Source organism: Protomyctophum bolini (assembly GCF_963924005.1).
Source record: "Protomyctophum bolini genome assembly, chromosome: 3".
NCBI classification, from domain to species: Eukaryota; Metazoa; Chordata; class Actinopteri; order Myctophiformes; family Myctophidae; genus Protomyctophum; species Protomyctophum bolini.
In genome coordinates, this window is record NC_137864.1 from 39,755,097 (window position 1) to 39,782,596 (window position 27,500).

The 27,500-nt window shown below is 44.0% G+C and overlaps 2 protein-coding genes across 3 annotated transcripts in view; both read right to left on the reverse strand.

Annotated features, from left to right (window-relative positions):
• Positions 1-18,217, reverse strand: part of eml6 (EMAP like 6) — a gene marked incomplete at its 5' end in the record, with an annotated part of 49,953 nt that extends 31,736 nt beyond the window's left edge. The window contains 12 exons of the mRNA XM_080758081.1: positions 2,582-2,749; positions 3,398-3,607; positions 4,435-4,559; positions 6,207-6,338; positions 6,653-6,790; positions 7,834-8,035; positions 8,607-8,742; positions 9,085-9,270; positions 9,754-9,822; positions 11,599-11,697; positions 11,894-12,053; positions 18,021-18,217. Of these exons, the coding sequence (XP_080614207.1) occupies positions 2,582-2,749; positions 3,398-3,607; positions 4,435-4,559; positions 6,207-6,338; positions 6,653-6,790; positions 7,834-8,035; positions 8,607-8,742; positions 9,085-9,270; positions 9,754-9,822; positions 11,599-11,697; positions 11,894-12,053; positions 18,021-18,217 (1,822 nt within the window). The remainder of the gene's footprint in view (positions 1-2,581; positions 2,750-3,397; positions 3,608-4,434; positions 4,560-6,206; positions 6,339-6,652; positions 6,791-7,833; positions 8,036-8,606; positions 8,743-9,084; positions 9,271-9,753; positions 9,823-11,598; positions 11,698-11,893; positions 12,054-18,020) is intronic.
• A 5,456-nt stretch (positions 18,218-23,673) lies between these two features.
• The window catches only part of LOC308313329 (spectrin beta chain, non-erythrocytic 1-like), a 64,190-nt gene continuing 60,363 nt past the window's right edge, over positions 23,674-27,500 (reverse strand). The window contains exons 45-47 of one of the 2 annotated variants that reach the window (XR_013963883.1): positions 26,929-26,971; positions 25,666-26,129; positions 23,674-25,502 (exon numbers count right to left, since the gene is read on the reverse strand). Coding sequence is in view for 1 of the 2 variants with exons in the window: in XM_080760411.1 (XP_080616537.1) it covers positions 25,923-26,129; positions 26,929-26,971 (250 nt within the window). In the remaining variant the exon portion in view is untranslated. Of the gene's footprint in view, positions 26,130-26,928; positions 26,972-27,500 lie in introns of both variants that reach the window. The other variant, XM_080760411.1, reaches the window with a different exon arrangement.

Below are 27,500 nucleotides of genomic sequence, written 5' to 3' on the forward strand. Positions count from 1 at the left end.
GCATAGCCCTCTGGGAAATGGAGTTTATATTAATATGTGTCAGCATAGCCCTCTGGGAAATGGAGTTTATATTAATATGTGTCAGCATAGCCCTCTGGGAAATGGAGTTTATATTAATATGTGTCAGCATAGCCCTCTGGGAAATGGAGTTTATATTAATATGTGTCTGCATAGCCCTCTGGGAAATGGAGCTTATATTAATATGTGTCAGCATAGCCCTCTGGGAAATGGAGTTTATATTAATATGAGTCTGCATAGCCGTCTGGGAAATCGAGTATATATTAATATGTGTCTGCATAGCCCTCTGGGAAAAGGAGTTTATAAGGAGTTTATATTAATATGTGTCAGCATAGCCCTCTGGGAAATGGAGTTTATATTAATATCAGCGTAAAATGTCTTCTCCGTTCTTTTCACCATGTGGTTTAATTTAAACCATTGAGACCAGATTCTACAAATGTCTTCTAAATGTCTAAACCTATGTTTCTATGTCAGTGGTTCTCACAGGGTTAAAAATAACTATGTTTCTATGTAAGTGGTTCTCACAGGGTTAAAAAAAACTATGTTTCTATGTCAGTGGTTCTCACAGGGTTAGAAAACTATGTTTCTATGTCAGTGGTTCTCACAGGGTTAAAAAACTATGTTTCTATGTCAGTGGTTCTCACAGGGTTAAAACCCTATGTTTCTATGTCAGTGGTTCTCACAGGGTTAAAAATAACTATGTTTCTATGTAAGTGGTTCTCACAGGGTTAAAAATAACTATGTTTCTATGTAAGTGGTTCTCACAGGGTTAAAAAACTAACAGATCTACAAGCTCATAGCGCGGCACTGAGCTTGTAGATCTGCTATTTTTCAATAGCTGAAGTATGACAATGCTTAAAAACCTGGCTTCAGCACCATGGAGAGAGAACCTGCTTCAGCACCATGGAGAGAGAACCTAGTTCAGAACCATGGAGAGAGAACCTGCTTCAGCACCATGGAGAGAACCAGGTTCTCTCTCCATGGTGCTGAAGCAGGTTTTCTCTCCATGGTGCTGAAGCAGGTTCTCTCTCAATGGTGCTGAAGCAGGTTCTCTCTCCATGGTGCTGAAGCCAGGTTTTTTAAGCATTTGTCATACTTCAGCTATTGAAAAATAGCAGATCTACAAGCTCATAGTGCGGCACGCTATGAGCTTGTAGATCTGCTATTTTTCTTAATGTGAAAATTTGGCACAAGAGAAACATAGATTTTTAACCCTGTGAGAACCACTGACATAGAAACATGGTTTATAACACTGTGAGAACCACTGACATAGAAACATAGTTTTTAACCCTGTGAGAACCACTGACATAGAAACATAGTTTTTAACCCTGTGAGAACCACTGACATAGAAACACGGTTTCTAACCCTGTGAGAACCACTGACATAGAAACATCGTTTTTTAACCCTGTGAGAACCACTGACATAGAAACATAGTTTTTAACCCTGTGAGAACCACTGACATAGAAACATAGTTTTTAACCCTGTGAGAACCACTGACATAGAAACATCGTTTTTTAACACTGTGAGAACCTGGTTCAGCACTCTAGAGTCTAGAGTGCAACGATTTGTTTACAAACACTGAGGCTGCAGGTCTGTTCATAACAGATCCCCAAACCTGTTGTTTTGACGATCGCTGGTTTCAGGGTACCTTGCAGTGAGGGCTCCAGCACCCTCAGGGCTAGTGTTTATGGGGTATAGGGGTACCTTGCAGTGAGGGCTAGGGTCCATGTTTTAGGGTACCCTACCTTGCAGTGAGGACTAGGGTCCATGTTTTAGGGTACCCTACCTTGCAGTGAGTGCTAGGGTCCATGTTTTAGGGTACCCTACCTTGCAGTGAGGGCTAGGGTCCATGTTTTAGGGTACCCTACCTTGCAGTGAGTGCTATAGGGTCCATGTTTTAGGGTACCCTACCTTGCAGTGAGTGCTAGGGTCCATGTTTTAGGGTACCCTACCTTGCAGTGGGGGCTAGGGTCCATGTTTTAGGGTACCCTACCTTGCAGTGGGGGCTAGGGTCCATGTTTTAGGGTACCCTACCTTGCAGTAAGGGCTATAGGGTCCATGTTTTAGGGTACCCACCCTTGCAGTAAGGGCTCCAGTACCCTCAGGGTTAGTGTTTATGGGGTATAGGGGTATGTTTTATGCCCTTACCTTGCAGTAAGGGCTATAGGGTCCATGTTTTAGGGTACCCTACCTTGCAGTGGGGGCTATAGGGTCCATGTTTTAGGGTACCCTACCTTGCAGTAAGGCCTATAGGGTCCATGTTTTAGGGTACCCTACCTTGCAGTAAGGCCTATAGGGTCCATGTTTTAGGGTACCCTACCTTGCAGTAAGGGCTATAGGGTCCATGTTTTAGGGTACCCTACCTTGCAGTAAGGGCTATAGGGTCCATGTTTTAGGGTACCCTACCTTGCAGTAAGGGCTATAGGGTCCATGTTTTAGGGTACCCTACTTTGCAGTGAGGGCTAGGGTCCATGTTTTAGGGTACCCTACCTTGCAGTAAGGGCTCCAGTACCCTCAGGGTTAGTGTTTATGGGGTATAATGGTATGTTTTAGCGTACCCTACCTTGCAGTAAGGGCTCCAGGACTCCGTTCATGACGCCCTCGGGAAGGAACCTCCACTGGAACACAGAGTGGTCGGCCCCCCCGGTGCTGAGGACCCACTGCAGGTCGTTGGACCAGCGCACGTTGGTCACATGGGCCGAGTGGCCCAGGTACTTCTTAAACTTAGCCGCTGTTGGACGCAACGCGCACACACACGCACGCACACACACACGCACGCACCGCAACGCAACGCACACATGCACGCAACACACGCACAGAGAGAGAGAGAGAAAGAGAACAAAATGGATGAATGAAATCCCATTGTGTGTATATGGGATATTACTCTATCAGTAAATTAGGATATGTTTCAGTGTCGGGTGAATTAAAGGTAATGGGCTGTATTTTGCGTGTCTTATTCCCTAACTTGAGTAAACTAAAGACCTGGAGGCGTGATCAATGCTCTTTGGCCACTCATAGAATAGCCAAATGGCATTGATCACGCCTCCAGGTCTTTAGTTTACTCAAGTTAGGGAATAAGACCTGGTACTTAAGACACGCAAAATACAGCCCCATGTCTGTATGTATACATGTCTGTCTTCATTATGTCACTGTCAGCATCAGTATATAAACCTCCGAGCAGATGCACATTCGCAACAGCATTAATACTGGCACGCTCTGCTTGAGCAAGTAATATTATTCATACCTTTCTTCAGACAGAAATAAGACCTGTATAGTTTGACCAGTCCATAGTCGTCCCCGGTCACCAACACATAATAATAATAATAATAATAATAATAATAATAATAATATTAATAATCATAATAATAATCATAATAACCTTTCTTCAGACAGGGGAAGCGGTACAGTTTGACCAGCCCATAGTCGTCCCCGGTCACCAACACAGCGCTGCTGTAATTGGCGTCCACAGAGTTGACGTCGCTCGACGTGGAGTATTTGGACCAGATCCCGTTGACCTCTGACCCCAGGACCCCCGTCCAGCTCATCCAGTGGATCCCCTTCGCTTCCTCCTTGGAGAGCAGCTTCCCTGCTGAAAGGTCACAAAGGTCACAAAGGTCATAGAGGTCAGGGACGCTTCCTCCTTGGAGACAAGGAAGCTCTGAGAAGGAAGTGAAGTGGTCACGTGACTGGGCTGCGCCATGACACTTTCATGGACACTTTCATGGGAGCCAAACTACCCGGAAGTTTGGTATCTCTATAAAAATAGAGATACCATAAAGTACATTTCTGAACGCACCAAGTTTTGCGAGACTTCCCATACGGTTTCCTGTCTGGCAGCCAAATCTCGCGATACTTCGGGGGCCAGAAACGATACCTGCTGCTGTTTAGATCCTCAGATAAAATTATATACTGTGCACATCGAAAAGTAAGTGATTAGAAAACAACCTGTGATAATTATGTCTTCTGTTATTTTCCAGAAGTGATTACTTTACAAAAGGTCTCAATTGTTCATAAATAATGTTTGTTATGAGCTGGTCCAGCCGGCTCCATTCACTGCCATGTATTCATTGCACTTCCTGTGTTAGTTTGTCTCCCATGAAAGTGTCCATGAAAGCGTCCATGCAGCCCAGTCACGTGACCACTTCCCTTCCTTCTCAGAGCTTCCCTGCTGAAAGGTCACAAAGGTCATAGAGGTCACAAAGGTCAAGGTCGCTTCCTCCTTGGAGAGCAGCTTCCCTTCTGAAAGCAAGGTCAGATGCCAAAGTTCAAAGGTCAGCTTTGCTTCCTCTTTACAACATGATTGGCCTACGGTCGGATCCAACATCCAATGACTTACTGTGTCAAGTTTGGTCGCACGCGCGCGCGCACACACACACACACACACACACACACACACACACACACACACAGTAGTACCTGGCATCCTGTAGAACAGCCTCTCCGCTGCTCCGTCATTGGTCTGAAGGAAGCGACTGTCAACCGACCAATCAAGATGAGTTATGAACGACGTCGACCGATTACACTCTCCCACCTTTTTGTACCTGTAATCGGATTACATTCACATTACATTCACTCAGATTACATTTTTATTTAACCAGTGAAATCACATTGAGACCATGGTCTCTTCTACGAACATCTTCTGGATGCACTACAGGCGGGGTTTTGTTTGGTTTTGTTTTCATTAGATGCCGGCTTAGGTTTATTTAAGTAAATACAGTTTAGCACTTTAAAGGTTTGTGAAACAATTTGAAAGTACTTTTGATATTTAAAGGTTGAATGTGATTTGGATATTGAGGGTATTTTGTATTTGTGAACATAATTATGGAAGGTGTGTTTACATTTAAATGTTTTAAAGGTGTGTTTACATTTAGTTATTGAGCAGGTAATAATTCATATATAAGGTACAGTTCATAGTTTTTTTTTTTTTTTAAGTAAAAGTAGTATTTGTGTCACGATTTGCCTTCCGTGTGTTGTTTTTGTTGTTCTTGAAACTTATTCTGAAGTTATGCTATGGCGTTCTTGAATATTATTTTGAAGTGATGCCTTGTGTTTCTTGTTTTCCTTTGTAGTAGTTTCCTGCCTTGTCTCACCTTCCCTGATTTTTGGTACTTTGTTTCACCTGTGTCTTGTTTTCCCCTCAGCCAATCCTTGTGTTGATTTGATTTGAGTTCACCCGTGTCCTGTTAATCTTGTGCCTATTTAAACCCTGTGTTTGGTTGTGTTCTCTGTTGGATTATTCTTTATTGTCTTGTAAACCTGAGTTCCAAGTCTGTTTGTTTGATGGTGTTGCTCTCCTGCAAACCTCTGTTAAAATAAACTTCCACTTGATTCTGACTTCCTCGCATTTGGGTCCTACTTGGATCACATCCTGACAATTTGAAGTATTTCATGATTGGTTGCTTTGAATAGCAACTAAAAGTAACTCATCTGATTATTTGCACTACATTGTGTATTGTATTTTATTTTTGCACTTATTTGGTACATTTTTGGTTAAAAGCCAATTGTATTTTATTTCCCCCCTATTCCCTAAACTCAACTACCTTTTCCCTAAACAAAAATACGTTAAAGCATTTCAAATCTATATCCTGGTGTCTGTCTAAATTAATTCCAAGGTTTAAAAATGTAAAAAGGTGGTATATTTATGGTTTTAGTTAAGTGCTGATTTTGGGGATGAATTGCTTCAAGACGAATAGCTTAAGACGAACTTAAAGCCTTCCTCTATTATTACGGGGATCAGATGGGCTACACGTAGATGGCAATTACATAATTAAATATGAATTAAGATGAACATAAACAGATGGAGTGATTTACATTCTACAACTTTCTTGTACCGGTTAAATAAAATATGTTTTTAATTTGATTACACTTGATGGTTTAATCAGACCCGTCTGAAGTAAGTGGTGCTGAGCTGAGCTGTGCTGTGCTGTACTGTGCTGTGCTGTGCTGTGCTGTACTGTACTGTACTGTACTGTACTGTACTGTACTGTACTGTACTGTACTGTACTGTACTTGTGCTGTGCTGTGCTGTGCTGTACTGTGCTGTGCTGTGCTGTGCTGTACTCTCTATTACCCTATATTAATACCTCTCTCCGACAGCGTAAACATCCACCAGGGCTTCGTTAGATCCCACAGATAGTAATATTTACATATATCTACATATATTTACATATATTTACATATATTAGTACCTCTGGCCGACGGCGTAAACATCCACCAGGCCGTCATTAGATCCCACGGCCAGGAAGGACCCGTCCGGAGAGAACTTCAACTCATGGATCACTTCCTTCCTGTCTTTGATGTGGACCACCTCTGTCATGTCCCTGAGGGACAGACAGGTAGAGACAGACAGACAGACGGGTAGAGACAGACAGACAGACAGACAGGTAGAGACAGACAGACAGACAGACAGACAGACAGACAGACAGACAGACAGACAGACAGACAGACAGACAGACAGACAGTAGAGTGAACAATCCGTTTCATGGCAGAACACTCAAGATTGTGAGTAATTAGAGTATTTTAACAGTAATCAGAGTAATTAAACCTGACTCTGAGTACAGTGAAGGATCCTGTCCAGCAGCAGTAGTACAGTAATAGTACAGTAGTAGTAATAATAGTACAGTAGTAATCCTACCTGACTCGGAGTACAGTGAAGGATCCGTCCTTCATCCCCAGAGCCAGCTGAGATCCATCGTTGTTGAACGAGACGCTTCGGACCGCCTCCTCCATGTTACACCTGGCCAGGAGGGTGTGGTCTGGGAGGCTCCACAACCTGTACACACGCCCACAATGACATGTAGACACGCCCACAATGACATGTTATGCACCTGGCCAGGAGGGTGTGGTTAACCTATAGACACGCCCACAATGATAAGTTATGCACCTGGCCAGGAGGGTGTGGTCAACCTATAGACACGCCCACAATGACATGTTATACACCTGGCCAGGAGGGTGTGGTCAACGCTTTTTTTCCCAAAAAGTTTGTAGATCTGCTATTTTTTTCAATAGCTATAAAGTATAACATAATGCTTATAGAAACACCAACAGGGCTTCCCGTCCATCCTGAATGGAGGTTACCTGACAGAGTGGTCATCTACCTGGTATTTAAAGAGTGGTCATCTACATGGTGTTACAGAGTGGTCATCTACCTGGTATTTAAAGAGTGGTCATCTACATGGTGTTACAGAGTGGTCATCTACATGGTGTTACAGAGTGGTCATCTACATGGTATTTAAAGAGTGGTCATCTACATGGTGTTACAGAGTGGTCATCTACATGGTGTTACAGAGTGGTCATCTACATGGTATTTAAAGAGTGGTCATCTACATGGTGTTACAGAGTGGTCATCTACATGGTGTTACAGAGTGGTCATCTACATGGTGTTACAGAGTGGTCATCTACATGGTGTTACAGAGTGGTCATCTACATGGTATTTAAAGAGTGGTCATCTACATGGTGTTACAGAGTGGTCATCTACATGGTGTTACAGAGTGGTAATCTACATGGTGTTACAGAGTGGTCATCTACATGGTGTTACAGAGTGGTCATCTACATGGTGTTACAGAGTGGTCATCTACATGGTGTTACAGAGTGGTCATCTACATGGTGTTACAGAGTTGTCATCTACATGGTGTTACAGAGTGGTCATCTACATGGTGTTACAGAGTGGTCATCTACATGGTGTTACAGAGTGGTCATCTACATGGTGTTACAGAGTGGTCATCTACATGGTGTTTACAGAGTGGTCATCTACATGGTGTTTACAGAGTGGTCATCTACATGGTGTTTACAGAGTGGTCATCTACATGGTCTTACCTGACAGAGTGGTCATCGCTGCCCGTCACGGCCACGGCCTGCTTGGGGTGGACGTCCAGAGCCCACAGCTCGCCCTCGCTGTGGCCCTGCATCAGCAGGACGGGCTTGTCCCGCTCCCTGACCATCACCTCGAAGATCTCACTGTCCTGAGTCCCCGCCAGCACCCGGTCAGCCTTCCAGCACACGCTGCGGATAGAGAGACCTATACACGGACCACAGGGGAGGGAGGGAGAGAGAGAGAGAGGGAGGGGGGAGGGGAGAGAGAGAGGGAGGGGGGAGGGGAGAGAGAGAGGGAGGGGGAGGGGAGAGAGAGGGGGAGGGGAGAGAGAGGGGGAGGGGAGAGAGGGGGAGAGGAGGGGAGGGGGGAGAGGAGGGGAGAGAGGGGGAGAGGGGGGGGAGAGAGGGGGAGAGGGGGGGGAGGGAGGGAAATCCTAATTAGATATTTAACTCTTGAGTGTAAAAGGCAATTTAAGCTCTCAAGAGTTATTGTTAAACAATAATAATAATAATTATTATTATTATCATTTTCGATCGTCTGCCTGTTATCTCTCCTAATGTTACCAACACCATGTTATCTCTCCTGTGTGTGTGTGTGTGTGTGTGTCTGAGAGGCTAAATGTCATCAAATGGTGGTCCGTGGCTCAGATGCTGAATAAATAAATAATGTCCCTTGATGTGAATAGGGATGAAAACCACTGCTTTAGAGAACCATTGATTTTAAGAGTGTATAGTGTACGTGTGTAACTCAGATCGAGCTTCGGTGATTGGCTTACCTTTGTAGCCTTGCTCCGCCTCCCGCAGGTCGATCTTGGTGATTGGTTTAAAGTCGACGTCCCACAGCCGGACACACCCGTCTCTGCCCCCGGTGGCGAAACCCTCCTCGCACGAATGCATGCTGAAGATACCTGCCTAAATATACATAGAAATACATTTTAATTTTTATATATATATTTTTATCCCACGATTTTGTAACCCATTTTTCACCCCTGTGTCAATCATCTAATGTGATCCTGGGCTCTACACACCCTCCACCAACCTAGTCCCCATATATGGGGGACAAGGGGAGAGCAACGGACTTGAACTCATGCTTCCTTCATGCCTGAGTGTCCAAGTTGCTCCTTTACACCTGACAGGGGGGAGTTTCCCAGCTGGTTTGACGTAGCGCGTGGAAGGAACACGTTATTCCAACCAGTTCCTTTCCCCTCCATCAATAGAAATACATTACTATGCGTGCGTGTGTGTGTGCGTTACCCCGTGCGCGGCCTGTATGGTGCGGACCAGCCCCGTTCCTCTCCAGACGTAGATGTCTCCGTTCAGCGCTCCGCTGTACGTCAGCTCGTCCTTAGCGGTGGAAACACACAGGATGGTCTGGAGGTCGCCCGCCTTCCCGAACACGCCCCGCTTAGGCGTCAGCGCGTTACCGCACAGGGACCAGAACTACAGACACACAGAGGGTCAGGGCGTTACCGCACAGAGACCAGAACTACAGACACACAGAGGGGTCAGGGCATTACCGCACAGAGACCAGAACTACAGACACACAGAGGGGTCAGGGCGTTACCGCACAGAGACCAGAACTACAGACACACAGAGGGGTCAGGGCATTACCGCACAGAGACCAGAACTACAGACACACAGGGGTCAGGACATTACCGCACAGAGACCAGAACTACAGACACGTTACCGCACAGTGACCATAACTACAGACACACAGGGGGTCAGGGTCGTTACCGCACAGAGACCAGAACTACAGACACACAGGGGTCACAAGGTGTTACCGCACAGAGACCAGAACTACAGACACACAGAACAAGAGGCAGACAGAACAGGACAGCTACAACTAGGGCGGCCTAGCTGTTACTCAGCCAACAGTGGGCGTGTCTACTAGCTGTCACTCAGTCAGGAGTGGGCGGGTCTTACCTTGATGTGTTTGACACCGCAGCTGACCAATCGGCTGGCCTGGATCGGATCCCAGCAGATATCAAAGATCTGTGGAGAGATGAGACGGTAGAAGAACTACATATACCAGAACTACATGTAGAAGAACTACATATACCAGAAATACATGTTGAAGAACTACATGTAGAAGAACTACATATACCAGAACTACATATACCAGAACTACATGTAGACTAACTATACCAGAACTACATGTCAAAGATCCTATAATACTATTGTAATTATTGTTACTACTGTTATTAGTCTTATTATATCATTGATTACTAAGTATTGTAGGTTCCAAAGCCCGTGAAGCAGTAAGCTTGACTCGGAAAAAAATAATCCACGTCCACCTCGCTTGTAGAGTTTAATTTAACTGTTAACAACATGTGACTGCTATTTTTTTTTTTAATCGAAGAGCGACTGACATAGAAGACAATTTTAGAATCTGATCTCAGGTCAGAATGAACACTGTCAGGATGTAGAAGACATTTTTAGAATCTGATCTCAGGTCAGAATGGGTTAATTGCTCTACTAACTCAGTTAGACTCTAAGCTGCAAAAAATGTGTAATCAAGAAATGTCCTTCAATATAGTACACACAATGAAATAACTCAAACACACTCATAGACATTTTCTGTTCTAAATATTGGCCTTCACACATACTCAAGTATTATTATCATTATTATTCATTGTTTATTATTATTGATACTGACATTAAAATGATTGAGAGCAATATTTATATTATTTGATGGGTAAGGGATAATAAATATTAGAAAACTGTCATTCTTTTCTCATCATTCATCTGTAACTAGAAATCTGGAAACGCCTTTTCTGTCAAAAAAAAAACTAAAGTCCAGCGTTGTCTTTCTTTTCACTCTATGTTGTGCTTTATTCTTGTATGAAGTGCAACAACCTTGAATCTTGTTTTCCTTATTTTGGCGTTTGTTTTCCTTTCCGTGTAACAATTCAGTTAATTGTCAATAAGGCATAATAATAAGCTTCGGCTTCAGCCCTTTCCTTTTTGGTCAATAATTGTAAAACATAAACCTTTGTATACTGTATATGTACAACTGAGATAAATGACAGAGACAAATAAACGAACTAACTAACTGTTCTGTGCATTCAGCGACCGGTCACCGCCGTGGAGCGAAGATATCTCCAAAGTGTGGTTAACTGAGACGGAAATGACCGAGGCTGAGCACGCAAAGTGCAATAAATGTGATGCCATAGTTTCCACACAGCTCAACGTCATGGCTGTGTTGTTGAACACACACACACACACACACACACACACACACACACACACACACAGCTTAACATCATGTCTGTGTTGTTGAACACACACACAGCTTAACGTCATGGCTGTGTTGTTGAACACACACACAGCTCAACGTCATGGCTGTGTTGTTGAACACACACACAGCTTAACGTCATGGCTGTGTTGTTGAACACACACACAGCTCAACGTCATGGCTGTGTTGTTGAACACACACACAGCTTAACGTCATGGCTGTGTTGTTGAACACACACACAGCTCAACGTCATGGCTGTGTTGTTGAACACACACAGCTCAACGTCATGGCTGTGTTGTTGAACACACACACAGCTTAACATCATGTCTGTGTTGTTGAACACACACACAGCTTAACGTCATGGCTGTGTTGTTGAACACACACACAGCTTAATGTCATGGCTGTGTTGTTGAACACACACACAGCTTAACGTCTGGAAAGTTACACGACTGACCCACCCAGGTGATGACAATAAAACTGAGTGTAGTCCGCCTTAATGTAAATTACATATTATGAATAACATTCATACTCACTCTGTCGGAGTGTCCGGTTGCCGTGGCGATGGGTCGTCCCCGACTCCAGTCCCACACACACACTGTGTTCTTAGAGTCCAAACCCACGGACACCAGACGCTATAGAAACACACACACACACACACACACACACACACAGTGTTATAGAGTCCAACCCCACAGACACCAGACGCTATAGAAACACAGACAGACAGACAGACAGACAGACAGACAGACAGACAGACAGACAGACAGACAGACAGACGGACAGACGGACAGACGGACAGACGGACAGACGGACGGACGCATGTCTCACCGTCCCGTCGGAGTGGAAGGACAGACAGGCCACCCCGTGCGTGTGGACGTCCCTCAGGATGGAGACGGTCTGCAGGCTGTAGGAGTCCCACACGCAGATGAACGGGTCCTTTCCCACCTGGCCCGTGGCCACCTGGACCTTGTCTGGATGCATGGAGAGGCTGGGGGGGGGGGGAGAAACCCCGTTACTGTACTGAAACCACCTGGAGAAACCCTGTTACTGTACTGAAACCACCTGGAGAAACCCTGTTACTGTACTGAAACCACCTGGAGAAACCCCGTTACTGTACTGAAACCACCTGGAGAAACCCTGTCACTGTACTGAAACCACCTGGAGAAACCCCGTTACTGTACTGAAACCACCTGGAGAAACCCTGTCACTGTACTGAGACCACCAGGAGAAACCCTGTCACTGTACTGAAACCACCTGGAGAAACCCTGTAACCGTGCTGAAACCACCTGGAGAAACCCTGTCACTGTACTGAGACCACCTGGAGAAACCCTGTTACTGTACTGAAACTAACCTGGAGAAACCCTGTTACTGTACTGAAACCACCTGGAGAAACCCTGTCACTGTACTGAGACCACCTGGAGAAACCCCGTTACTGTACTGAAACCACCTGGAGAAACCCTGTCACTGTACTGAAACCAACCTGGAGAAACACTGTCACTGTACTGAAACCACCTGGAGAAACACTGTTACTGTACTGAAACCACCTGGAGAAACACTGTTACTGTACTGAGACCACCTGGAGAAACCCTGTTACTGTACTGAAACCACCTGGAGAAACCCTGTCACTGTACTGTGTCTGAGAGACCCTGTCCCTGAGAGACCCTAACCCTATCCGTATTGCATGGAATACGGATAGGGAACATCTGGACCACAACTGGTCCAGATGTAGAACAAAGACCTGCAGGACATGTACACTGGACCTCAACAGTGGATATATTTAACATTGTTGAATTGCGAACGTGTGTGTGCATGCGTGCGTGCATGTATGTATGTATTTGTGTGTGTGTGTGTGTGTGTGTGTGTGTGTGTGTGTGTGTGTGTGTGTGCATGCATGCGTGCAGGTGTGCGTGCATGTATTTGTGTGTGTGTGTGTGTGTGTGTGTGTGCGTGCATGCGTGAATTTGTGTGTGTGTGTGTGTGTGTATGTGTATGCGTATATGTGTGTGTGTGCGTGTGCGTGCATGTGTACATGTGTGTGTGTGTGTGTGTGTGTGTGTGTGTGTGTGTGTGTGTGTGTGTGTGTGTGTGTGTGTGTGTGTGTGTGTGTGTGTGCGTGCGTGCGTGCATGCGTACATGTGTGTGCGTGTGTGTGTGTGTGTGTGTGTGTGTGTGCGTGCGTGTGTGCGTGCGGGTGCGTGTGCGTGCATGTGTACATGTGTGTGTGTGTGTGTGTGTGTCCCACGTGTGGAAAAGTGTGCGGATCAGCTATTGGTCTTAACCGCCACATGTGGGCGCATGAGCGCACCAGGCGCTGAAAACCCCCCCTTACCCCCGGGAGATATGAAGTCATCATCGACTACGATGGACTGCCATAATCAGCAAGTAAGTGTGTGTGCGTGCGTGTGCGTGCATGCGTACATGTGTGTGCGTGTGTTCAGTCAACCAGCAGACTAAATGCCCTGAGGATGAACATATTGTTGCACATTTTATCCTCCGACCATCTGACCATGTGACCATCTGACCATGTGACCATGTGACCATGTGACCATCTGACCATCTGACCATGTGACCATCTGACCATGTGTGACAGTTTCTGACTGTGGCTAATTAAGTAATTATTAATTAATTAAGTAATTGTGCAATTATTCATTTTCATTTCGAAAGCCCAGATCTTTGAAAAACGGGCATTTTGAGTGATACGCTGACTGGCTGGCTGGCTGGCTGGCTGACTGGCTGGCTGGCTGGCTGGCTGACTGACTGACTGACTGACTGGCTGGCTGGCTGGCTGGCTGGCTGGCTGATTTTAGATAGTTTTTTAGTAACAGTACAACATAAACATTACAGAGACTTTAGTTTTCACTGTGCAATACTTTAAAACAGTTGTCATGTTGCACACATGCCCAATTGCTGATATTTGCGACGCCCTCATTGAAAACAATGCATTTCAAACTCCACCCTCTGCATCCAGACTGCATGAACACGTCTCTGCCTCAATGTGGTAAAACTCGGTCATGGTTTTAGCTTCACTTCAAATATAAAGTTCTTCCTTCTTTTTAAACACATTTAGACCTGAGGACGATTCTACAAATTCCTTCTAAATCCTGGCAGTTTTCTGAAAAACCCTCATGTTTCTATGTCGTTCTCAAACATTTTCATGTCAAAGACCCCCAAAAATATATGTATTTGGCCGCCGACCCCCATCTGAAAACATGTTGTTCCAGGGACCCTCCAGAAGCAAAGATTTGAGTTAAAAATGTTGGCTCTGAAAGAAATATATATTCAAAGATTTGCACCACATTTTCACGATTTGCCTCAAAATAGCTTCCCAATCACCTGATGACGACCAAACGACCCCCTATGGAGACCACCTGTTGTTGCTCCCCTCTAAGTGTGTGTTTGTCATAATGGCTTGTGTATTCCCTGAAGAAGGCCGAAACGTTGGTAACTAATACATACACAGCATCGTGGTTACAAGTGTGAGGCCTTTTTCTCTTTTTTACCTATTTACTAAGGCTGTCACGATTCTCGATACGAATCGAAATTGAATCGAAATTGACGTTCGATTCAGTGTATCGAAATGACGCACCATCTCGCGATGTTTTATGTTTTTACTTCCGCGAGCGGCCGGGCCATTCCGCCCATGCATGGAGAAAAAAAAAGAGACGAAAAGCCAGCTGTATCGGAACCGTGCAACACACACACACACACAGTCACACACACGCGCACACACACACAGAGAGAGAGAGAAAGAGAGAGAGAGCGAGGAGAGAGGAGTTGACAGAAGTGAGAGAACGAGACCGCTGTTGCGTTTCACCATGGCCAGTGCTGTTGTAGACAGCGACGACGATGATACACGGAAAGAAGAATTGGAAAACCTTCCTTCAAGTCAAAAGTGTGGAAATATTTTGGTGAGTTATGATGGCACACGACGCATCGTTGACAAAACGGCTTCAGTTTGTCGTTTATGATCCAAACGAGTGCCGTATCCCAAAGGCAACACGTCAAATATGGGCCAGCATCTTAGCAGACATCACAAAGAAATCGATCTGTCCAACGATGGTACAAAGACAACAACACAGCCAACTATATTCTAGATTCTTATAGAGAAAAGCTCTCAGCTAATTCGCCCCGTGCAAAACAATTAACGCACAGAGTTGCGGTCTGCATAGCTGCAGACATGCGACCACTTGGTGTGGAAAACGCCGGCTTTCAATATTTAATGAGAGTTGCAGAACCACGTTACAAAATGTCATGCAGGTCGCATATGACCACGCGTGTGTTGCCTGGCATGTATGATAAAGTGAGGGCACAAATCACTGAAGGGCTAAGCCATGCAGATCAAATTGCACTAACAACAGATGGGTCTATATACTATTTGTCTTTTTTTCCCCTTTCTTTTACTTACTTAGAGCTTAACAAGAATGTTACAAGTCATCTCATCTTAAAGAAACATTAAAAAAAATGTTAGGGCATAAAACCCAAAGTTGTTAAACCTTTTATTATTCTCATTCTGATTTGTTATTTATAGAAAATAAATGTGACTTATTGGGAAACAAGTGTTTTTCTTTACAAACCAAGATATTGGCCTAAATTATAATGAATATAGCCCTCAATGCTGAAAAAGGAGGTTTTAAAAAAATAGATTGAAAATTTTTAATCGAACATCGAAGCAAATCGTGAGCTTCAAATCGAAAATTGAATTGAATCGTGGACTAGGCAAATCGTGACAGCCCTACTATTTACTGCCTTAGGCCAGCACCTCACCAACACTGGTGTGCGCCCTTTCCTGTTTTGTCTACCTGAAGTGTCTTTGTCAACATAATATGGTTGTTTTCTCAATAGAGGATGTATTTCACATTTCATTTACCATAATGTTTCCCATTATGTTTACAGAGCAGAGGAGAGACAGTAGAATGAGTTACCCATAATGTTTACAGAGCAGAGGAGAGACGATAGAATGAGTTACCCATAATGTTTACAGAGCAGAGGAGAGACGATAGAATGAGTTACCCATAAAGTTAACAGAGGAGAGATGATAGAATGAGTTACCCATAAAGTTAACAGAGCAGAGAGACGATAGAATGAGTTACCCATAATGTTAACAGAGCAGAGGAGAGACGGCAGACAGAGAACCTGTCGCTGAACGTATGGAATGAATCCAGATCCCGACTGACTTTGTTATTCATGTCTATATTTTGTGAACATTAGTATAAAAAGGTAGGTGTCTAGCGCACATCTAGTTCCTGTCTGGTGCTGGACTACGGTAAGTACAGTGAAGAGAGGAGAGTCCGCACACAGGTTTGCTCCAAGGTGTTTGCTTTTTATTCAATACACCATAAATAAGACACAACGTTTCGGGCCGTGAACGGCCTTCACCTGATGAAGGCCATTCACGGCCGAAACGTTCTATATAAGGTCTATAATATACCTTATATAGGTATATATAAGGCTATCTTATAGCTATATATATAGCTATATATATATATATATATATATATATATATATATATAGCTATCCTAGGTATATATTATACCTTACCTTAATAATAAAAAGCAAACACCTTGGAGCAGACCTGTGTGCGGACTCTCCTCTCTTCACTATATTTTGAACATGTCACGGACTTACTAATACCTACCGCGGAGCTCCGACAGTGTGTTTTACTGCTGTCAACTTGGCTGAATAGTTGGAAAAAATAACCCCGCTAAATGGAGTGACATCCGGACATTTTCAACTACCTAGTGAATTCTCCAGATGAGTATTAATAATCTTATAGTCTTGCAAGATGTTGTTTAGATAATTTCCCACAAATACATAGCATATAAAACGAAACACAACACATATAGATCTGGGTATTGAAAACCTTAAGGGATGCGACCGTGACCCTCGAGAGACCCGGAAATTAATTAATTTTCCTCAGAAAGTATTTTATTTAAAGACGTTTACACCGCGGAAATCATGACAATAAACACAATGTTTTGGGCCGAACAAATAATTAGAAAGTAGAAAAAACACTTTTTTTGTTGTCTTTCTTCTTTGTAATTATTTGTTGTCATGATTTGTCACGACTCGAGTTGGCTTCGTACGATGCTTATAAGGTCTTTAACCCATTCTGGGTGGGAACCCCTTTTGGTGTTTTAACTAAGCATTATGTTATACTTTAGCTATTGAAAAATAGCAGATATACAAGCTCATAGCACGCCACCGAGTGGTGCTCTACGAGCTTGTAGGTCTGCACAAATCTTTGAATATATATTCTTTCAGAGCGAACGCTTTTTTAATTTCGACGTCTGGCCTAAATGGGTTAAATAACTACGTTTTTAAATGTCAAAGGGAAAACTGCATTGGAATTATTTCCTGGGCCTGGCGTAGACATGAAAGGGGGCGGGACTGGGATGCTCTATACTAGGCTTGGGCGATATTGATTTTTTGATATCGGTATTGATGCCGTGAACCCGAAATGCTGCCAAACAGCAGTATTTCCAGATGTTTTTTTTACGAACCAACTTGCTAGGACTTGTTACTCTCACCGGCGCCATGTTTTGTTTGCTTTCCTGGGCGGAGGCGGTCCGACAAGCTGCTGTCGCCTCGTCGCCGAAATTGCATGGACACTAAGTCATTAGGCAAATTATAGTTGTTTAAAATGAAATACTCGTAAATCACACAGACACACACATACATTTCCATATTTACATGACGGTAAAATTACGATATTAGTATTATGACGGTATTCGGTATTATTTATATACCGGTACTCCACGATATTACCGATATTGATTTCAAATATTGCGGTAACGGTAAACGGTAATATCGGTATATATTGCCCAAGCCTACTCTATACCTTCATTCATGTCTATGTAAGCGACTCAACCACACTTTGCAATTTAAAAAAGAAATTGCGACTTTTCTAGTTATTATTATTATTATTACGGTGATGTCATTACGACGACGACTCACCTGATGATGTCATCGTTGTGTCCCAGGTAGAACTTCTGGGCGTGGTCTCTGGTGCTGTAGACCACGCCCACTCCGGCCACGAAGTAAACCACGTCCTTCCCGGCGGTGTAGAACAGGTTGTTGCGACACTGGTGGCCGCGGTACCCATGGATCCACTCCAGACGCAGCTGGCATCGAGGGGCCGTCTTATCCGACATCACCACCGCCGCCGCTGCCCGGACACGCCCGCTTCAGCACCCAGACACACGACCACGCCCACAACGAGAGAGACACACGCCCACAACAGCCGCACAGCTGGCGTTCGTTCGTTCGTACATTCATTCATCCATTCATCCACCCTGTGGAACAGAGAGAACACATGAGGACAATTCCATCCATCCATCCATCTTCAACCGCTTATCCGTAGTCGGGTCGCGGGGGGGCAACAGCTCCACCAGAGAGCTCCAGACTTCCCTCTCCTCCAGAGCAACATTAGTGACTTCCTCCTGGGGGGATTCCGAGACGTTCCAAGGCCAGTGAGTCGATGTATTTCCTCCAACTGCGCCTTGGTCTGCCCCGGGGTCTCCTCCCAGTGGGACGTGCGTCGAGGACCTCCCTATAGGGAGACGCCCGAGACAATTAAACTCTCTGAAAAGGAAACGAGACATGATGACAATTCAAACAGTAGGGGGTGGCGGTGGATCAGTGGTAGAGTGGCCACTACTGGGTGGCGGTGGGTCAGTGGTATAGAGTGGCCGCATGGTAACCGCAAGGTTCCCAGTTCGATCCCTGTGGGCTCCCCCAGAGTTAGTGCGGTAGTGTCCTTGAGCAAGACTCTAAAAACCCTGATTGCTCCCGATGTGCAGGTTGGTGCCTTGCATGGTTTCCTCCACCATCGGTGTGTGAATGTGTGTGTGAATGGATGAATGTAATGCACAATATATGTGAAGCTGTATATGAATGTGTGTGTGTGAATGATAATCACTAATCAGTAATCACTGCTATAGAGTGTGTGTTCAGTAACAGTGTTAAATAGCTCTATATTGTGACAGTAATCATTGCTATAGTGTGTGTTCATTAACAGTGTTAAATAGCTCTATATTGTGACAGTAATCATTGCTATAGTGGTTGTTCAGTAATAGTGTTAAATAGCTCTATTGTGACAGTAATCATTGCTATAGTGTGTTCAGTAACAGTGTTAAATGTGATATAGTCATATTGCAGTCTTCTTCATAATGACAGCATGTCTACATCTGAGCTGTGTGTGAACACACACATTTACAATGAGAAGTGGGATTATAACCAAATGATGACACAGAATCAACACAAACTATGAATGAAAAGATGTATATGTATGATGCATAGAAGGCTCAATAAACGCTATATATTACATTATTAGTGTCCATTCTGTTAGAATTTAATCTCATCCCTACCTGCCAGACAGTCAGAATGCTGCATACTGCTCCACGAGAGACCACAAAATAATACAAAAATATAAATGAATGAAAGGCTCAGAACAACCCGAATCAAAAGCAGGAATTAATTAGTCGGATTGTTTAAAGGTTTATATAAAAATCGAAGCTCATGGTGAAGGAGGAGGATCCCCGCTCGGGTTCGTTTCAGTCCGTTTGAAACGATAGGATTAAAAAAAAAAAGCAGCTCAGATTTATTCTGTCTATTTATTTATTTTTCTCTCCAAAACAGCTAGCGTCGAGTTCAGGATGAAACCAACCGACAGGTTTGAGTCCTACAAAAATACAAATAGAAAAACAAGGCAACGATAATAAGAAAATAGAGTGTATAAAAACGGCGATAATAAATAATCCACGGGGGGATTCTTTTTAACGTACGGTTCGGTTGGTCGGTATCGGCTGCTACGTTGGCCCAACGCTGGGAGCGTATAGCGGCGTCAGGAATACAGGCTGAACTCTTACTTACCAGCGGGTTGCCAGGTTGTGTGACAGAGCTGAGCGAACACTATATGGGTATATACGAAAGAAAACAACGTTTTAAATATAATATTCATATACATTGACACGAAAACGCGTATTCAGGGCGGAGTCACCACCCCCCGGGTAAACTGTGATTTGCTCTCGTTCACTGCAATGCAATTTGCGGCATTTCCAAAACAATATTGCGCAGAGTAGCGATTATCAAACTTATTTGCAATGACATACGTTGAAAGATCTGTTGCCCGTGGACAAGGCACGCTACCTCCGCAAGTTAGATATTATCGGCATAGATGTTTGTCCGTATGTGATTAAGGATTGGAAAAAGTTGCATTGGCAGCCATAGAAAATTCTGCCAGGGTAAATGTCCCGGATGTGACGTTTTGGGGCGTTCCTGTCTTGTTTCGTGTCAATGTATAGCAGGACATTTGTTGAAAATAGGAGATCTACAAGCTTGTAGCTATTTCCCCCCTAAAAATATCTTGGGGGGGGGGTGCTCTATAGTGTCTAGTTCAACGTCTCTAAATGTTTTGATGAATTGAACAAGGTGGACGCTCTTGTAAACAAGTATAATGCTTAATTGGGTCGTCCACTCACAGTTAACAGTCTCTGTATTGAGTTGTGCTTGAAATGTACTGTAATTCTGCAAACTGTTAACACATTTAAAAAACTGTACTTCAATCATTTACTTTAAAGACAAGCTCAAAGTCGCTTATAATGAGCAGACACGGCAACACCGCTTGCTTACGCTCCTGTGTAAAGCCTGCTTGGTTGATTATGACAGTGACGTGCCGTGAAGGATTGTGGGATGGGTAGTTTTTATTGCCGTGACTCGGACGCTGCTCTGCGAGAGAAAGAACTACAAGTCCCAGCCAGCGGGAGGAGCTTGTGGGGCGCTGTCCGAGGTGCTGCTGCTGATCACGTGGTGGTGGGAATAAAAAGTACTCGGGATGATTTTTACTTAAGAAAAAAAGTATGTGAATACTGCAATGTAGATTTACTCTGTTACAAGTAAACATACTGAAGTATTCGTATACAAATATACTTAAAGTATCCAAAGTTAAAAGTATTGATTGATTGAAGTATGTATTAACAGTTTGCAGAATTACAGTAGGCCTACATTTCAAGCACAAACTCAATACTAAAATAAATAAATAAAGCATTACACTTGTTTACAAGAGGGTCCAGCTTGTTCAATTCATCATAACATTTAGAGACATTTCACTATAGAGCCTATAGTAGGCTACACATGTTTGGAAAATAGCTGATCTACAAGCTCACAATGCATTGTCAAGTGGACTAAATGTGGTCGTGGTTAGTGTATGTTAATGTTTAGTAATCATGAATTAATGTCTTTATTGTTTTAGTTGTAAAGCTACTTGCACATCAAAAACTAATAAATTAAGATATCTTGAATTGTGCGAACATACACATACATAACATAACTGTGTTAAAGCGAGCATGCAAGCACGCGCACGTGCACACGTGTGCACACACACACACACACACACACACACACATACATACACACACACACACAGTCTATTAATAACAGGTAAATATTGGTTCTTCCAGTCTGACTCACTGATGGCGGAACCAGTTAACCCTGCTGTGATTGGCCAGTATAGGCTCTGCGATCGACAGTTCTTGGCCACCAATCAGACACATGGGTAAGGTCCGGGAGCCAATCAGACAAATGGAGGCGGGTCTATCCTAGAACGCAGTGTTGTTTTTTGAAGCACATTTTTTATTTTAGTTTTAGTCATAGTCTCTCCAATAATTTCCATTCACCTGGAATGTTTTAGTGTTTTAGTCTAGTTTAGTCGACTAAAATGTATTTAGGCAGGCCTTGATGCCGACGTAATGACATTTCCAGCATGCAACCAAGTGTAAAATGACTCATACTGGATCTCTTGTCCACAAGTCCCTTCCTTAGTCTAGTTTTTATTTGTTGACGAAATTGTCAATATATTTAGTCTTAGTTTTAGTCACCGTAGCTTAGTGTTCATTTAGTTTAAATTTAGTTTTCGTCAGTGAAAAAAAAGGTAGACGAACATTTTCTCGTCTTAGTTAACGTGAAGCAACACAGGTCAACACCAGCTCAGTGGCTTTGTGGTTAGAGTGTCTGCCCTGAGACTGGGAGGTCGGGACAGGTCTCCTCCAGGTCTGGATCAACGACAAGTCTCCTCCAGGTCTGGATCAACGACAAGTCTCCTCCAGGTCTGGATCAACGACAGGTCTCCTCCAGGTCTGGATCAACGACAGGTCTCCTCCAGGTCTGGATCAAAGACAGGTCTCCTCCAGGTCTGGATCAACGACAGGTCTCCTCCAGGTCTGGATCAACGACAGGTTCTCCTCCAGGTCTGGATCAACGACAGGTCTCCTCTAGGTCGTGTGGACGTAACGAGCAACGCGCGCAACAAATTCACGGGACCGCGCTCACGTAAATACGCTTGCGTTGTCGGCACACCGCGACTTCTCCGAGCAACAACGCAGGTCTCGTTGAAAATGTGTTTTATCATTTGCAAGGCCCTTTAGTCAACAAAGCTCGTAGCGCGCCACACCAATGTGGCACAAATCCTGACAGAAAACGGTCAGGATTTAGAAGACATTTTATAAATGTCGACGTCAAGCCTAAATGGGCTAATGTAATAAGTACAGTACATGTACTTAAGAGTACATGTACTTCCAGCTAATCTGCTCCATATGGCCTCGTCACCTGCAGAACGTAAGACTCTCTAAAAGGATTGGGAATGACACCATGACCCTCTTCTAGAGCAAGGGTTCCCAACGGGGGGTCCGGGGACCCCCAGGGGGTCCCTGAGGGAGTTCCAGGGGGTCCAGGGACCCATGGGGGTCCCTGGGGGACATCAGGTTGTTTGCACTGAGTACAACGGCCCTGTAAACTTGAATTTTGAACTCTCTCACACACACACACACACACACACACACACACACACACACAACAACATATTAAAGTTTAAAAGCATTTAATGACATATATAGCACATGTTTAACACACAGAGAGAGAGAGAGAGAGATGGTAGAGAGACTACGGGTTGCAGTGGGTCTAGGTCTCGGCTCTCTATACATGGAGACAGATATTTCTATAGAGCATAGTTAAGTTACGCAGTGATTGTGCAGCAGATGGCGCTATTTATCGCATCCATCGTACAGTAGGATACAGTGAGTGGATATACAGTATGACAGGGAGAGAGAGAGAGCGCCCCCTGTGGTCAATATACAGTATGACAGAGAGAGAGAGAGAGCGCGCTCCAGCAGTGTTGTTTTTGGCAGCAAATTTTGATTTTAGTTTTAGTCATAGTCTCTAGTTTTAGTCACATTTTAGTCACCTGGAATGTTTTAGTGTTGGTCTAGTTTCAGTCGACTATATCATAAGATGGTAGTAGACTATAATGTATTTTGGCAGGCCTTGATGCTGTCGTAATAATGACAGATTTTTACGCTATTTTCAGCATGCAACCAAGTGTAAAATGACTTATACTGGATCACCACAGAGAGCGCCCCCCTGTGGTCGATAGACAGTTTGACAGAGAGTGCAGGGATGGCGAGGAGACAAGCAAGCGACCGCATGGTCTTAAAGGGCCCTTTTTTTCCAACTAGATCTGATTTTAATGTTGTTTGGGAGACAAGGAACACTTCCCTGGGGGGGGGGGGGGGGGGGTAATTTTTTGTGTTTTTAGATATTTTAGTATTTTAAAGTATCCATTGGCTCCATGATGTCATGGACACTGCCCTGGGCTCACTTCCTTCCTGGACTACAACAATTCCCATAATGCTTTGGTGCACTGCTCCTCCTTGTGGATAGGGGGGAGGGGCTGTTTTACTGAGACAACATGTAGTCCAGGAAGTAAGTGAGTCCAGTGTCGATGACATCATGGAGCCCATGGACACTTTGAAATACTGAGATATCTAAACATTTTACCCACAAAAAAACCTCAAGGAAGGTGTTTCTTGTCTTATTATTATTAAACCATTCTGAACGGGAACCCCTTTTGGTGTTTTGAGCGTTATGTTATACTTTAGCTGTTGAAAAATAGCAGATCTACAAGCTCGCTTGTAGGTCTGCTATTTTTGAAAAATCGTGAAAATGTGGCGCAAACCTTGGAATATATATTCTTTCAGAGCAAACGTTTTAAACTCAAATCTGTGATTCTCGGGGGGGGTCCCTGGAACAACATGTTTTCAGATGGGGGTCAGCGGCCAATTACATATAATCTTGGGGGTCCTTGACATGGAAATGTTTGAGAACCACTGACACAGAAACATGGGGGGTTTCAGAAAACCGTTAGGATTTAGAAGACATTTTGTATAGAATCATTCCCAGGTGAAAATGGGTTAAAATAAGATCTGGTTGGAAAAGGGGGTGAAGTGGCCCTTTAAGGACAGTTGGATTTGTATAGCAGTAAATGTATCATTTATATATTTCAGTATTTTTTTTTTTTAGCATTAAACATCGATGCTTTGAAGTGTTTATAATATAATACATAGATTTTATAATCCTTAGTGTAATAATTTTGAAACGTAAAGATGTCAGAGATAATCATAATAATAAGGTCAGAGGTCAGAAATAATCATAATAATAAGGTCAGAGGTCAGAAATAATCATAATAATAAAGGTCAGAGGTCACATAATCATAAGGTCAGAGGTCACATAATCATAATTGGAATAATTAAAGGCAGTCCTTCACGACAACAACCAATGAACGCGCACCCAAATGAACGCATGCAGGGACAGGATAGGTCCACACACAGAGGCCACTCCCACCTCGATGAGGATTGGTTATTCACGCCAACCGTTCCAGTTTTAGTGGGAGCGGTTCCTGTGTGCGACGCCCCTCCCAAATAAAAGAGGCAAACGAACAAAATGTCTCTGATTGGTCGATATTCAAGGATTCAGGTTTTTGGTCGTTGAGAAAAAAAAATAAAAAAAATAAATCCAGTGTTGACGTAAATGTTTAATAATAATTTAAAAATAAAATAGAAAAATCAATAGAAAAGAGATGCCACGCCATGACATCATCAGTGACATCAGTGACATCGTCATGCTCAACGAGGTGAACGCATCTCGACTCCTCCCCCTTGATTAGCTTCACATAATATTCACGCGTCAATGTATTCATATATTCGCATATTCACGAGATGATTTATTTATTCACGTATTCACAAGATAATTTATTCACGTATTCACGAGATAATTTATTCGCGTGATCACGAGATAATTTATTCACGAGATAATTTATTCACGTATTCGTCGCTTTGATGATGAGGTTTCAACTGAAGGACCAGGAGGGCTCGGGGCTTCATTGTGATTGGCTGAAACAACCAACCAAACGCTAGGAGAACTGAACGGATCAAACAGGAAGTTTAACGAAACATCATGGCTTTGGTTACACCACCTAGCAACCCCTTAACACCACCTAGCAACCACTTAATACCACCTAGCAACCACTTAAGACCACCTAGCAACCCCTTAACACCACCTAGCAATCCCTTAACACCAACTAGCAACCCCTTAACACCACCTAGCAACCTTTTAACACCACCTAGCAAACCCTTACCACCTATCAACCACTTAACACCACCTAGCAACCACTTAACACAACCTAGCAACCCCTTAACACCACCTATCAACCACTTAAGACCACCTAGCAACCCCTTAACACCACCTAGCAACCACTTAACACCTAGCAAACCCATTCTAAGCATACAGCAACCTGCTATAGCAACCCCTTATAAAACCACCTGGTCCTTCATTAACACCACCTAGCAACCGCCTGCTGCTTCATTAAAACGAATTGTCCTAGCGCCCACCTAGTTCTTCAGTGAACCCTCGCAGAAGGGTCTAGTAAGTTCGCCATTGAATCGTCCTATAGCATCCATCGCAACCTCCTAGCCTCCACCTGGCCCCTAGCGTCCGTCTGGTTGCTAGGCTACAGGCTGGTTGCTATGGTTATTGCTTCTTCTTGCTGAACAGGCTGAAGCGCTTGTCCTTGTCCTTGTCCCGTCTGGTCCCGGGGCTGGAGGACTCCGTGCCGGTGGGGGGGAGGGTGTGGGCGCGGGTGGACGCCGGGGTGCTCTGGTTGCTATGGTTACTGGAGGGGATGGAGGGGGTGGTGCCAGCATTCAGGACGGCCTGGATCCACGAGGACATGTCGTCCTGAAATATATGAAATATATGAAATATATCCAAAAATATATCTTAAAATATATCAAATATATCATAAAATAAATCATAATATATATGAAATATATCATAAAATAAATCATAAAACATAAATATCATTTATATATCATAAAATATATGAAATATTTAAAATATATATATACAATGTATAAAATATATCATAAAAATTATGAAATATATATAACTGAAAATACATCGCATGGATGCACCTGGGACGTATCCTCAGTGATTTATCCCGATGTCATCAGGGTTTCGGGTCTACCAAAATCATACCCCTCACTCAGGCGACCCAGCCGGGGGTTGATCAAATCCCGACGTACGTCCCACAGGACCTGTGCGTTGCACCAGACTCCCAGGCACTTCATTCAGGAGTGGTGGCTTATGATGGCCCTCCTAAAGGCCTCACAGAGGGTTTGTTTAGCTCCCTCCTCACGGAGGACACAGGCTGGGGCGCTAACCCACACTGCTCACCTCCTCACGGAGGACACAGGCTGGGGCGCTAACCCACACTGCTCACCTCCTCACGGAGGACACAGGCTGGGGCGCTAACCCACACTGCTCACCCGGGTGCCGTCTACATTCCGGCTGTCACCCGTCTCTCCGGTGGTCACCAGACTATACCTGGTTGTCACGTAGTCTATTCCTATGAGTCACTATAAATAAAAAGAGAAAACTCATTCCGGCCGCTTGTATTCGCGACGTAAAACACTACTGAATTAACACTTCATGGGTGGATTCTGATGATGACATCATAGAACATAGGGGGTCTTACTTCATCCTTGGCTTGGAACAGATATTCGTTGCCATCGGCCACTCTGGAGAGATGGGATGGAGAGGAAGGAAATCATTTCAATAACTCGTATTTACATTCACACTATGTGACGTTAACATATAATGACTAGGGCTGGGACTCGATTAAAACATAAATATAAGAAGACGTCGCAAATCGAAGGAGACGTCGTGAATCGAAGGAAAACGTTGCAAATCGAAGGAGACGTCGCGAATCGAAGGAGACGTCGTGAATCGAAGGAGACGACACAAATCGAAGGAGACATCGCGAATCGAAGGAGACGTCGCGAATCGAAGGAGACGTCGCAAATCGAAGGAGAAGTCGCAAATCGAAGGAGACGACACAAATCGAAGGAGACGTCGCGAATCGAAGGAGACGTCGCCAATTGAAAAATACGTTGCGAATCGAAGAAGTCACAAATCGAAGGAGACGACGCAAATTGAAGGAGACGTCGCGAATCGAAGGAGACGTCGCGAATCGAAGGAGAAGTCGCAAATCGAAGGAGACGTCGCAAATCGAAGGAGATGACACAAATCGAAGGAGACGCCGCGAAT